Source organism: Spea bombifrons, chromosome 1, assembly GCF_027358695.1.
Source record: "Spea bombifrons isolate aSpeBom1 chromosome 1, aSpeBom1.2.pri, whole genome shotgun sequence".
In the NCBI taxonomy this organism is placed as follows: Eukaryota; Metazoa; Chordata; class Amphibia; order Anura; family Pelobatidae; genus Spea; species Spea bombifrons.
Genome location: NC_071087.1, coordinates 152769626 through 152784000, shown reverse-complemented (window position 1 = coordinate 152784000; position 14375 = coordinate 152769626). Strand labels below are relative to the sequence as shown.

The 14375-nt window shown below is 38.5% G+C and overlaps 1 protein-coding gene across 1 annotated transcript in view; it reads right to left on the bottom strand.

Annotated features, from left to right (window-relative positions):
- FYB1 (FYN binding protein 1) overlaps positions 1–14375 on the bottom strand; it is a 43193-nt gene that overhangs the window by 25106 nt on the left and 3712 nt on the right. The window contains exon 3 of the mRNA XM_053454514.1: positions 10107–11172. Within this exon, the coding sequence (XP_053310489.1) occupies positions 10107–11172 (1066 nt within the window). The remainder of the gene's footprint in view (positions 1–10106; positions 11173–14375) is intronic.

Here is a 14375-nt window from a genome sequence, read left to right as displayed (position 1 = left end):
ATATTAATAAAAGATAATAATAAAAGCAGCAAAAACTGTCTTTCATGGAGGATTTGACAAAGCAAAGGTTATAAGGAAAAACTAACCAGAATCTCGAGAAACATTCACCTATGCATCATTGGGTTCCAAGGATATTAATGTTTCATGGCAAGTGCCGAACCAGGCTTACATACATTATTTAGGCTATACGATGGCAAGGGCTAAACAAAAATTGCCTCTTTTCAAGTTACCTGTGAGGTCCAAACTTTCTTCACTACTCCTAGTACTAAAATCTGCTGATACAGTTCATAGGAGAAACTAAATAAATACAACTGGAAGAATAACCACAGTAGTATGTTTGAACTTGTTTGTACACTGACAGCGTGAAGGATCATTTTTGGACATATGACACTCTATAGCAATGGCCTTAAGAAGATGCTTCCCGTCCCTTTAATATATGTCTTAGTATTCTCCTAATAATTCTCCTAATAATGCTAATAATAATAATAATAATGAATTACTCTGCACCATTGCTTTTCTTGTAACGTACAGTGTGATTTGATCAGTTGCAAGATGGTTAGATTGCGGTAGGAGAGGTAGTAAATTGTAAAAGGAATGTAATTTGAGACAGGAAGCGGGTGAATTTAAAATGATTTTTAAAAAATAATTAGAAAATTGAAAATATAATCTGCACGAAGCAACAACGAATGTTAACACCTGCAAGGCCGGCCCTGCATGAGCGTTCCGTTTTATTTATTGCGGCTCTTACATTTGTTGTTCTAGAACAATTCTCACACAGTTTAGTTTTTTATACGATGGTGTTAAATGACTTTCAACAGATAATATCACCTGCAGCCACAAAAATGGTAATGTCAACACGTGTGAGTAAAGTAACCACAGGCTGTTTGGCGGTGCAACTGCAAAGCGTGGGGATACAAGACCTGTGTTAAAGGTCTCCAAACTATCATACGCTAAGAAAAAATAAGCACATATAAAAGCATATATATAAAAAAATATATAATAAAATATATACATATAATAATTACCAGACATAAGCAGTTTCAGATAAGTAACCTGTCTATTACCAGACAGGAGTAGATCCAGAGGATTAACCCCTCTATTACCAGACATTACACACACAGTGCCATAAACAGCCAAACACAGTGCTGGCTGGCGCTTACACTGAGCCCAGTGTGAAGGAGGGCCTATCCAGAGAGGTCTCTCCTGATTGGCTGAGACCTCCTTCACTTAGAATTCTCATTCCTGGATTGAGGCTGCCCGGGATTTAAAGCCCCATTGCGGGATTTTGTGTGGTCACCCTAGATTAGATTGGGCCGAATGGGTCTTGTCTGTGTTCTAATTCTATGTTTCTATATATTTAAAGGTAGCATTCTCTGAAGCGATTCTGTAGCTTCGCTGGGGCATATACAGGAACAGGACATAACTGAATAATCCTTGTAGCTAACATACATACCGACCCATTCTAACACTTGCTCTAACACCCACTCACTCACCATACACTAACACATACATACACACACACACAAAAACTCTGCCTCACCCGTGACACTGTTATCATATACTTACATTAACACCATAAACTAACCCACTCACACACATGCTAACACCCAATACTAACACATGCACTTACGCTAACCCCATACACACACTCTAACTCCATACACTAACACACCGACTTTAATACCATATGCACAGATACGCACAAACACTCTTTCTCCATGTTACATGACGCTGGTGGGCACCTCTGCTACTGGGACACCTGGGTGCTGTGCGCCTGCTGTACCTGCCTTAGTGTACCCCTGTGGATACGGAAAAATATAGACAAAAGTGTTTACCCACCTCTAATCATTCATTTTAGATTAATTTCTAGTTACAAGTTGATTTTTAGCGTGTGGAGGCAGAGTAGCAATGTTAAGCATAAAGTGTTATTTTACATTAATTTCCATAAAAAAAACAGATGACAAAAGAGGAAGTTAGTAACAAAGATCCATTCACAAATCGGCCGGTCCAAGAATCAGATAATTATGTAATAATTTCAAATAACAGAAAAACTGCACAAAATTTCCTGGGAATGGCTATAAATTCTCAGATACACAAAACACTTAAAGCAAATCATCTACAAAAAAACGTACAAATGATTCTTAATTCTACAATCAACTTTTATATTTTGTATTCGGTTACGTGTAAGTAACACACGTGTACGTATTTAAGTATTTGGCATGTTTACATACATAATAAGCCTGTCCCATCCTTTACAGGTTAACGTAATATGAAGTATATACGCCTACTGATTAAATTAAGTTCCTTAAATACTTTACCCTGCATAACATAGCTTCCTACCAGGACCCACAGGACTTTGTCCTTGGAAGCTGACACTAATGACTAATGGCTGCTGAATATTAACTACCCAACATGTGAACCGATATCACACATGCACATTTTCTGTGGCAGGTTTGGACGGGCCATATGGCTCAACAGGCAGATGGCATCCAGCGGCAGATGTGGTACCGCAGCCACCAACTGAATTAGTGGGGCATGCGCGCTACAAGAGTATAAAAACTTAACATGCAGTCGGGCATATACCAGCCACCGATACGACATTTGTTGTCAACTGGCTATTGCCAGGGCCACTTAGTGACCTCTGGATGTCATTGGGTAGTCCTGGCCACATCCCGCACGGGGGGCTTCAGGTAGCCAGAGCCAAAATGTCCCAGGAATGTACATGGGGTTGCCATATTTGCCATTTTATTCCAGGACGCAGTTTTTTCGGAAGTAATACTGCAGTTTTTTGGACATTAAAAAACTGCAATACTGCACTTTTACTGCAGTATTACTGCACTTTTTTTATATTGCAAACCTACAGTTGTACTTCAATGTACTGCAGCTTTATTGCATTTGTACTTCCTTACAAAAATAACTGCAGTAAAACTGCAGTACAGTGAAGTACAAATGCAGTAAAACGGCAGTAAATATGCAGTAATACTGTAGTAAAAGTGCAGTATTGCAGTTTTTTCATGTCCAAAAAACTGCAGTATTACTTCAGAAAAACTGCAGTAATTTTTTTGGAAGGGATGTGAGGCGCATAAACTGAAAGAAGGTAATTAGTTTCTCAGTTATAAAGCCCACATACTGCATGGCTGTGGCTTCTATGTGCCACACAGTAACATGTGAAATGTATATGTGTCCTGGGAAAAAATGGGCCCTCCAAAGAGCATGCTGGGGTCCCCACGATCTCGTGCTATGACTCTGCCACGTGTTTTCGTGCTTTGTAAAGTCCAGGTGTGAGTCAGATTACGCTATTACACTGGGCTAAAGTAAATAATTATACATGGATATAACTAATATCCAACACAATAAAATATAATAATTCTTTGGCTCATTGTTAGGGCTCGGAGCTTTATGTGCACCCGATAGATGATTGTTTCAGGTATTTAATAGAAGACATTTGCCTGAAATAATGAAAACATCGGAGCAGGGATGGATTGGGGATTTAAACTGGCTCTATAAGGGCAGCCTCACTGTCCCACGGGCATTTTTCCAGCTTGCTTGATTGCCAGTCCATGTATTTATTGGCAAAATAGCCTTACCTATGCATGCTTTGAGCCAGGCCACCAAATCATATTAAAGCCACGCAGCTCTTTGAATTGAGGTGAACTGTGTATTCAGTAAGACTGGCCAGGTTATTGTTAGCAATATTAAATAAATGTAAAAAACGCACAATATTCAATATAATAACATTATTAGAAGATTATTTTATTTTTTTTTAATAATTTGGCGCTCTAAATCCGAGGGGTGGCACTGGATATCTAAAGCAGGTTTGAGGTGGACTCAGTTGTAGCCACCGGCAGCAGAAGACAAGGAGAGTATTCATAAAACATTCCAATACGTTAATGCTGGATTGTTTTCCCATAACTCTGATGTATATCCTTTATATCTTATTCTTACTTTTCTAACCCATTGTCGCAGTTCAGTTTAAAAGAAAAGAGAGAAGTGAAATCAGCTTACAAATGCTTCTCTCATGGGAAGAAGAGGCTTAACCCCTTTAGAACAAAGGATTTTCATTCTTTTTTTAGATCTAAATTCAGCTGAAATCACACAAATGTGATAAAAGTATATTAAATAATAAATAATATACCGTATATAAAAGGGGTTGGACATTTGAAAAAAAATCATAGCTTCACCCATTGTATATAATAAATAGGGAATGAAAATGGAAAATAGAAAATTATGATTTGGGAAAATGTTTTTTTTCATAAGCTATTTTTCATTAAATTATAAAGATAATAGGCAGTTTTCCTAAAATAACATGCAGAAGACAGGAAATTGCTTGCAAAGATAAAGCTCGCCACAATATGTTTGCTTGTATTCCTGTAGCAAGTACACATATGATAACAAATAGCAAAAAATAGAAGGAACGTGTCCCTTTCCATAACATAACTTAAATATAGTTCACAAGGATTAATTCTAAATAAAATGAATTAATGACCCTTCCCGACATAAATAACGAAAGTAGCATTGAAGTAGGCTGTCTTTCCTTATAACCTCCCATCATGCCACCAACTGACTTGGCATGATGGTGGTTGTATTACATAATACCATTTGCTATGGACTGCAACTCCCACTCTACTCAGCCAATCTCTGCATCTGGCATGAGAGAGGCAGGTCAATGCAGATATTATGGTATGAGTATGGTGGAATTGGCACTCCAGCTGCTGGAAGTTGCAGTCATACTCATCCAGCGCCTGCATGAGCTTCAAGGGAGATGTAGTCTCCACTCGGGTCACCCCATTCAAGGACACTTAATTTAATTTTTTTTTCTTTTTTTTCTTCAATGTATAGAATGAAATATTGACTAAATACATAACTTCATAGATTGCATTCATACTTGTAATATAGTAAAACATGGCGATACGATTTTATTAGCCATGAGAGAGAAAGAGGCTATGCCAAAATTATCTTGAAACAATTTCAGGTCTACATTTGCAGAAGCGTTCAGCGCACAAATACTTTTGTAACAGGAACAAGAAGTGCACAACATTAGATTTCTACAAACACCGACAACTAAAAATTAGAGGAAATATTGCATACTGGTGTATTTTTTCTTTTCATTAACATTTTGATTAAGGGGGTGGTTTTGAGATCAGTGATCACTATTACAGCATGACAACTTTGAAAAAAAAAAGTGATGTGCATCTTTGCCCCATAATAGCCATGTATCTGTGTTCAATATATGTGCGTGTTTTTATGAATATGGAGGTGAGTGTGGAGATGATAAGAAGTCAGAGGCCTTGAGGTCTTGATCCGAACACACAGACTCAAAATCCCTTCAATAAACTTCTTCTGCTAAGCATTCCACAACATCTAAACATAACCTTGTTTCTTCAACTAATTCACTTTGAAGGTCAAAAGTAGGGTCCCAGTCCATGTATGGCAAGAAATCCACATCTTCTGAAGCAATAATTTCCTGAATGTTCGGTTCAATGTCCAGTTGGCTTTCATCTGCTTCTCGTTTTTCTACTGCGATGAAGCTTGTAAACGGAGTTACAAGGGAATATTCTTTACTGAGCTCGACCATTAACATCTTCTTTAGTCTTTTATTCAGCTCATGTTCATCTTCTTCCCCTAGAAATCTTCTTAATCTCGAATGAGAGCTCTAGCTGTCAGCTTGTGCAACATCGCTCCTGTTGTCTTCTGTAATTCTGTTGTTGATACCATGGTATCCAACTCTTTATCGCCAATTAAACCCTTCAGGGTGGCCTGAGTGCAACCACAGGTGAATAACCTGACTTTAATTTATTTTTAATTTTGAATTTAATTATTTTAATGTGCAAATAGATGCCAGTGACACTCGGGGAAATGGAAACTGTAAGGCTTAACATGTTTCAAGCCGTGAATGCTTAATCCTGCCACATATTGTACTCCTTTCCCACATGCAATTAAAATGTCTAATTTCATTTATTTTATATGTTTTTCTGTGGTTTTAGATGTGAACCCGTCGATTTCCTAGCCTGATTCATACAGGCCTTGCAGCTGCCCCTATGCTTTATCGTTAAGCCAGTTGGTGCCGTCTATTTCTATCCTCGCTTTATCACACTGGGGGCCAATTCCGGTTGGGAGCTCGTTTGAAGGTGATTGTTTGTTTCTCTGGTAAAATGGGTCCTAGGTTCTCATCACCTTTGACTACATTCCAATGTGTAGAGATATTTTATTAATGTTTTTATATTATATTCAGATTATATTCAGATATAAAAGCAATCCCAAAATCTTTTTAAAGTCTTTCCTCAAGACTTTACTTTGTTACCTGAAGCGCTCAACCACACTGCAACTTCTGTATTTACCCTTAGCTATGTCATTGCCCTTTATTCCGCATTCCTTTGGGATTTATATTTATTTTATATGTATTTAGGTGTGGGGTATATATTATACACTATGCACCTTATATGCCTCTACATATACAGTTCCCTCCACTAATATTGGTACCCTTGGTAAATATGAGAAAAAAATGCTATGAAAAATTGTCTTTATTGTTTAACCCTTTGATCTTTTCTTCAAAAAATACATACAAAAAAACACCGCCATCGATCTCAAACAATTGCAGGTTTAGCCCAATTGCAGGTTTAGCACCCAAAAAATAGTAATTGTGAAATATACGTGTACATATATTCGTTTTTCTCTTCGTTTTCTAGCAGGGGTTAATACCAGGTTAACCCTGTAACAGCAGCAGCTTTGGCGCCAGGATTTTAAAGGTCCTGAGAGCGACTTTAGTGGTCGCCAGCAGGGCTCTTTTGGCATCAACCAATGAAGGGCAGCTGCTGAGTTGTCTGAGTCTGAGACAACCACTCTTAGTAACTTGGCCTGAGAGGAGCGGGGATTTTAGTCCTCCTGGCAAAGGGCAGAGCAAGGTACACCTCGGAGCAATTTGGCTTGAGGAGACCATTGGCTTTGGTGCCAGACTTTTTGGGGTCCATAAGAGCGACTCTATTGGTCACAGTCAGGGGGCTCCTCTGGCCTCAACCAATTAAGGGCAGCTGCTCTTAATTGGCTGATGCCAGACCAGTCCAAGACGTTTGAATTTAAATTATTTCACACAGTAACATTTCACAGATTGGTGTTGCTTTTTGTACTTTTTGTATACATTTTTATGGTTGTTTTGTGCTTCTGTTCCCTGTGGGTTATTTAAGTCATTATGTAGAAGCTACATGGCTGTTTTCTTGTATGGAAAAGGCCAGGATCAGAGTAAATGTGTCAGTTTCCCCAAACTTATTTCTTGCTGGCTTTTGCCTAATAATATTTATACAAAATAGCACAGTTGCGTTTACGTGTCAAATATCAGTACGAAAGGGAAAACATATGATTGGATCAGAAGCTATAATTATTACAGTAAATTAGAATGTGGGATAGTACTACCGTATTTGCTCGATTATAAGACGAGGTTTTTTCCAGAGCAAATGCTCTGAAAAATACCCCTCGTCTTATAATCAGACCTCAAATAGGTCTGATTATGAGACTAAGATCCAGATCCCCCGCAGCGATGCAGAGGACCTGGATCCTCCTGTGTTAACCCCCCCCCCCAATTTACCAGTGCTTCTGAGTCCCCGGTGCTTAGTCCGGGCTGCGTGTAGAGCTCTACACGCTTCCCGGACTAAGCATTGGGGATCCTCCTGTGTTAACCCCCGACCCAACTTACCGGTGCATCTGAGTCCCCGGTGCGTAGTCCGGGCTGCGTGTAGAGCTCTACACGATACAATCGCGTAGAGCTCTACACGCTGCCCGGACTAAGCACTGGGGACTCAGAAGCACCGGTAGGCTGGAGGGGGGGGGCATAACACAGGAGGATGCAGGGGACCTGCATCCTCCTGTGTTATGCCCCCTCCAACTTACCGGTGCTTCTGAGTCCCCGGTGCTTAGTCCGGGCAGCGTGTAGAGCTCTACGCGATTCGCGTGGAGCTCTACATGCTGCTCGGACTAAGCACCTGGGGCTCAGATGCAGGGGACCTGGACCCTCCTGTGTTATGCGCCCCCCCCAACTCAGAAGCACCGGTAAGTTTGGAGGAGGGAGGGGGAGTGTTAAATGGGGGGTGTAAGGCATTTCTGGAGGCAGAGTGCTCTGTGAAATGCCTTTTAACCCCTTTAATGCCACTCTGCCTCCTGAAATGCCTTAAACTTCCCTATATGCCACTCTTCCCCATAATATGCCTTTTAACCCTCTAAGTGCCAGAGTGGCATATAGGGTTAAAAGGCATATCATGGGGCACAGTGGCATATAGAGGGTTAAAAGGCATATCATGGGGCACAGTGGCATATAGGGGGTATAAGGCACTTCTGGGGCAGATGTGCATAACTGGGGGGCAGGTTGGAAAATAGAAGGAAATAAAACCAAAATATTTTTCTCAATCATAGTTTTTATTAAAAAAAAGTGTTTAAATGAATTAACATTTACTGGTAAAACTTCTTTCCTATAGGGTCGTCTTATATTCAGGCTTTTTCTTTTTTTCCTAAATTAATATTAAGATTTGGGGGGTCGTCTTATAATCAGGGTCGTCTTATAATCGAGCAAATACGGTAATTTGCACTATGGACCCCATTGAGGGTGCTACATAACTGGGACAGCGTCCCAGCAGAAGTGGCAGAGCCTAATACAGCGAGGGAATTTAAACATGCGCGAGATGGGCCTAAAGCTACCTGAACCTAAGATGACACCAACAACTGATTAAGGTTTGACCCTTTACATGAAAAACATGGAGACTAGATGGGCCGAAGGGTTCTTACCTGCTGTGAAATTCTGTGTTTCTACGAAATGCTTAATAGAAGATATTTTTTATTGATTTAGATTGAGTTTTTGTATAGCGGTTGTAGTATAAAATCCGCAACCACTACTTTGGGTTTTGTTGCAGGACTGAACTGCAAAGTATGCATTTTTAACCACATTTAACACCAATTAAGGTTTAGACAAGACTCAAGCTACTTATCATCATCAAACATAATTAGAAAAACCTGGTGTCTGTTGCACAGTACACGAGGCGGTATCCCACACTATGTTTCAATGAATACAGCGCTATGGAATTTGATGGCGCTATATAAAACAATAAATAATAATGACGTACAGGCTTACCTGGCTTACTGTCGATGTAACTAAAGTCTGTGTAATCATTTTTGTTAGATAATTTTTTACATTTCCACTTTAAATCATTTAACAAATGCACCCAGTTCCTACAGGGCAGTGTTCTTCAATACGTGCCGTGCTTGACACATATGGCAGTATGTGGGGTACTTAAATACATGTTTTTACAGGGGTATTTGATGGGGAAACCAGCAGTTCAGGGGTCCTGTCGCCCTACACTGTAGCTGTTACTAGTGGTACTTGGAATAAGAAAGGTCAGAAAATGCAGAGCTTTCTCTCATAAAAATAAATATGAAACTGGCTATTGATCTATTCCCCAAATTACGTTTAATGTTGCATTTTAGTAAATTAGGTTTTATATATGAATATGGTTTCAGGAAATATAAATTTGCTAGTCCATTTGGTAGATAGGATATTTGAGGAATATTTTTATGAAAACATATATTTATCATTTCTCATATGTATAATATATATATATATATATATATATATATATATATATATATATATATACACTACTGTTCAAAGGTTTGGGGTCACTTAGCCTTTTTTCATGGAAAATGTAATTGCAAAATGTATTTCTAATGATCAATTACCCTTTACAATGCAAACTTGAATTAGTGAGCACAACATGCCATTGGAACACAGGAGTGATGGGAGTGATAAAGGGCCATTGGAACACAGGAGTGATAGGAGTGATAAAGGGCCATTGGAACACAGGAGTGATGGGAGTGATAAAGGGCCATTGGAACACAGGAGTGATGGGAGTGATAAAGGGCCTCTGTACACGAATATATTCCATTAAAAACCAGCTACAATAGTCATTTACAGCATTAACCCCATCTGTGCTGGATTCCTGATCCATTCCATGTCATTTTAATGCTTTTTACGTAACATTTTTTAAACTTTTGCACAGTAGTGTACGTATATTTTAATTAACATAAAGATAAATATAGATACATACAAATTATTAAATAGAACCTACCATTTCCACCTGCATTTTTAAATCGTCCCAGGTCTACCTTTGGTGGCCTGGGTGGCTTCTGAGGTGCAGGACCTAATTTAAACAATGGCGGCAGAGGTTTCCTCTTTGGTTCAGAAGGATCCTTCTGTTCCTTTGATTTGTCCCAAGCACTGACCACCTGACCTATTTGTTGTGTTTTTGAGAACCTTGAATTATTATCTTGGCTTGCTTTGTTGAAAATATCTCTTGCAGTAGTTGGCCTTGTGTCATCATTATGTTTCTCATCATCCTGCTTTGGAACTGGGCTTGGGATGGGTTTGAGTCCGGTTGGTCTTAATTTCACCCCAGGAAAAGGTTGTGATTCAGAACTTGATGCTTCACTGATTTCAGCTGGTTCTTTGGATGGCTTTGATTGCTTATTTTCAAGAGAAGATGAAAATGTTTTGGCCACAAAAGCATTTTTGGACACAGTGTTTTCACTTGGAGAGGCATTGGCATTCAGAGGAGGTTTTGTCCCAGGCTGTGTCTTTTTGGGGAATAAAGGTTTCAATTCACTCTCAACACTGGTTGCATTGAGTGCCTTTAGGGCTGACGGTTTGGGAAATATAGGTTTTTCTTCATTTTCCTTAGGAGCAGGCTGAAATTTTGACTTGATATCACTTAACTTGTTTTCTTGTTGGGCCCAAGGTGAAGGCTTATACCCAGTTGGTTTTGGGAATTGGGATGTTGGTTCCTCTTTATGTAGATCTGTAGGTTTAAATCCTGTTGGTTTTAGACATGCACTTTTTGCTTCCATTTCCTTTTTAGATACATGAAATGATCCGCCATTTCTATTAAGTCCCACATTGGGTTTTGCAAACGGAGGTTTCACTTCATCTGCTGCAGGTTTAAGTCCTTGAAGAGGTTTTGGTGGCGCAGGCTTTATGGGTAGAAGTCCTGGAACAGAGGAGGAATTTTTTTCAAAGCCAGCTTTTCTTGCCTGTATGACCTTTAGAGCAGGGTGCCCTGGTGAACTCTCCGAATCCTCCATGGGACTAGACACCCCGTTAAACCTCGCCGCAAGGGACTTTACATTTATAGTTGTATCCTATGAACGGAAAGGAAAACAGTGAGAGATTGTGCAGAGAACTTGTCATTGTCACCGCTCTTACAAAGGTTTCCTGGTTTGAGGCTTGGAGCTGAGCTGATTGGCTAGACTGTGTTGTAACACATTTCCTCCACTATGGCTACATCATTGTGTTATTTTTGCTCTGTTACAGTTTTTGACATCTCTCTATTTAATTGCTGTCCCTGACTACCGTTTCCCTAAAACGTCTTGTATTTTAGTAGCATTATTTGTAATTAAGGAGAATGATGCTATTACTCTTACAGCCCTAACAATTTGTTAAAAAAATACTCATTTATGTATTTTGCCCATCTAATCTGCCTGTTTCTTCATGCTGTAAAGACTCAGACCTTAATCAGTCGTTGGTGTCATCTTAGATCCAGGATAGCTTTATGCCTTTCCCATACATGTTGTTTTAGCCTCTGCCACTTCTGAAGGCTTTTCCATTTATCTGCCACCCTCTCTGTAACTAAAACGCTCTTACATGTAAACTTCTGACCCTCTAGTTTTAGACTGACATCTTTTGCTAATATTCTTCCTCCTTCAAAATAAATTCCCCTCCTGCACTTTGTTAAATCCCATTAGATATTTAAATAGTTATATCGCATGTCTTCTATCTCTCCTACAAGCTATACATATTGAGATTCTTTAATCTTCCCCGATAATTTAATAACATTTAGTTTGAGCAGTAAACTTGATGGACGCATAAGCAGCAGAACCTCACTTGCCTACCGCGATCCACAGCTCAGCACGAATGTTCATTAGCAATTGAGGTGAAACCAGGCACATCACCTACTATAGGTTGGTTAGGTATTGCTTTAATATGTTTATGAAATATAGGCTTAGATTAGACCTTAATATATATATATATATATATATATATATATATATATTGGATCCAGGAAGTAGGTATATTTATACATTTCTATGTAAAATGTATCACTGATGGATAGTTATTACACTCAATCAGGAAGTGTATTAAGGAACTGTTTATGGTGCAAGACAAACCATACATGTCAAATCATCACACGAACTATCTCTGTACTTAAATCGCGTTGGGCTGCATAGTTTCATTGGTCTTATCTCAATAACAATCAATAGAGAGACCCAAGCAACACAACCATTCCATTGGTTCCTATACTAAGAAAACCACTTGACACAGGGATCATTTTTTTATCATATTATGGATATCAAGTATCTACAGTACTCAAATTTAGAGGGACACTCCAGTCATCATATGCCCTAAGGTGGGGATTTAAGAGCTTATAATATGCTTAATCAGTAGGAAAATCGGTAAAAAAAAAAACTGACCCTATTAACCAAATGAGCTAGCTGTTGAAACTTGTTTTACATAAGATTAAAATTGCATTTGCCTATCTTAAGCTGGGCAAGTCATACTGCAAAGTATTGTTACAGAATTTGTATTTGAATTCTGGAATTCTTCTGCAACTGCCGGCAGGTGAATAAATAAAGTTTTTCCACCAGAAACCTATGTAATCATGGGTGGTCTCAAAGACCAATATAAAGAGTTTGCAAGTGAGAAAACATTAACCAAGACACCAAATAATGGATGCTCCAATGTTATCCACCGCAATAAAAATTGGTATCCCCATTAACAATATGTCGGAAGACACCATGCATTTATACTATCACCTATCCATTTGATATGTATGGACAGTGACCCACATCAAGCCTCCTAGGATCTGCATTAAGATGGATTACCTCCTCCCAGGGCTGCATGTTCTCTGTGCTGACATCAGGATTAGACACTGGCCGAAAAACAGCCAAGGGTGTATGCAGATCTCTAAGGCTGATCACCAAATATTAAATCATTTTGTAAATCCTGAATAGCAAGGTGCTGTCACTGTCTTAGGCATTATTTATCTTTTCATTTGTATGCTTGAAAAGTATCTCGTGTCTTCATTCTTGTAGGCATTTGACATTTTACACAAGTAAAATTTGATATTCGAGTGTTTTCCGGCTTTAGCTATATTATACATTTTGTCTTGTGTAGGGAGACATAATATTGTTTGTAAAAGATAGTTATAGTCATAGGCAATTTAAGAAAGGGAGGATACGTTGATCATATTTCATATATAGCTTCCTGGAAGCCCTGGGAAGAGTGTTTCAAATTCACGTAGTAAACAAAGAGACAAAACCATCTTAAAAATGAAAAATTGGAAACTTGTGATCTATTGAACTAGTCTTCACAATAATGCTCTCGCAGTCATCTAGAACGTAATGGAAATAATAAGGAGGTCTTATAAAGTCAGTCCCCCAGTTTATTCCTAAATATCCAAATCCACAGAACTGGTTTAACGCAAACACTATTTATACCATCTCAGTAATTGTCATATAGGATTCCTAAAGAAGCATCCAACTTTTTTTCACATGATCTGTATTTGTTCCTCATTCACTTTAATGAACAATAAATGTTTAAACATATTACAAAAAAAGAATATTACATTCTGTGTACTGTAGGAGTGCTACTTCACTAAAATGATCAGCCATTGTCATTTAAAAAGGAGTGTTGGGTTTCTAACCACATCCTGATTGCCAACAGTGCATACAGAGCATTTACTGTATATACCAAAGTATACGGGAGGTGTGCGCTTACATATATTACAATATAACAAAAACTACGTAATGTAAAATGCCTATTTGTTACAATATCAGTAACAACACTTGTTGTATTTGTTTAAATATTTGGTAAATGTGTACCATATTTGCAGTTTGCAGCACTCCTATCTCTAACCAACTTCGTGAAATGTGTAATAGAAAGTGTTACAATGTAACACTTTCTATCAATTTAACTAAGAAACGTGACCATTTTAATTCACACAGAGGTCACAGATTATGGGGTTCAGTGAGATTCCTCATTTATTATAAATTATTTGTTTGTCCATATCAACATTGTGATGAGTAAAGAGGCTTGGCTGTAAAAAAAAAAAAAGAGTAGACTTTGTTTTTCTCATATTATGTAACTTTTTGACCTCGTGATCATGACATCAGACCAGGCTGTGTCCACTTTGCCTGTTTTTTTTCTCTTTAATACTATAGTTCGATCTCATTTTATGGTTTGGCTTTTGTATAACCTTTATGTCAGTAAGTTGTTCAGTCCTATGGTTAAGGTTTCTCTGCAGAGATGTTTGTGATTAGACTTGATTGTTTTCTAGTGTTTAGAT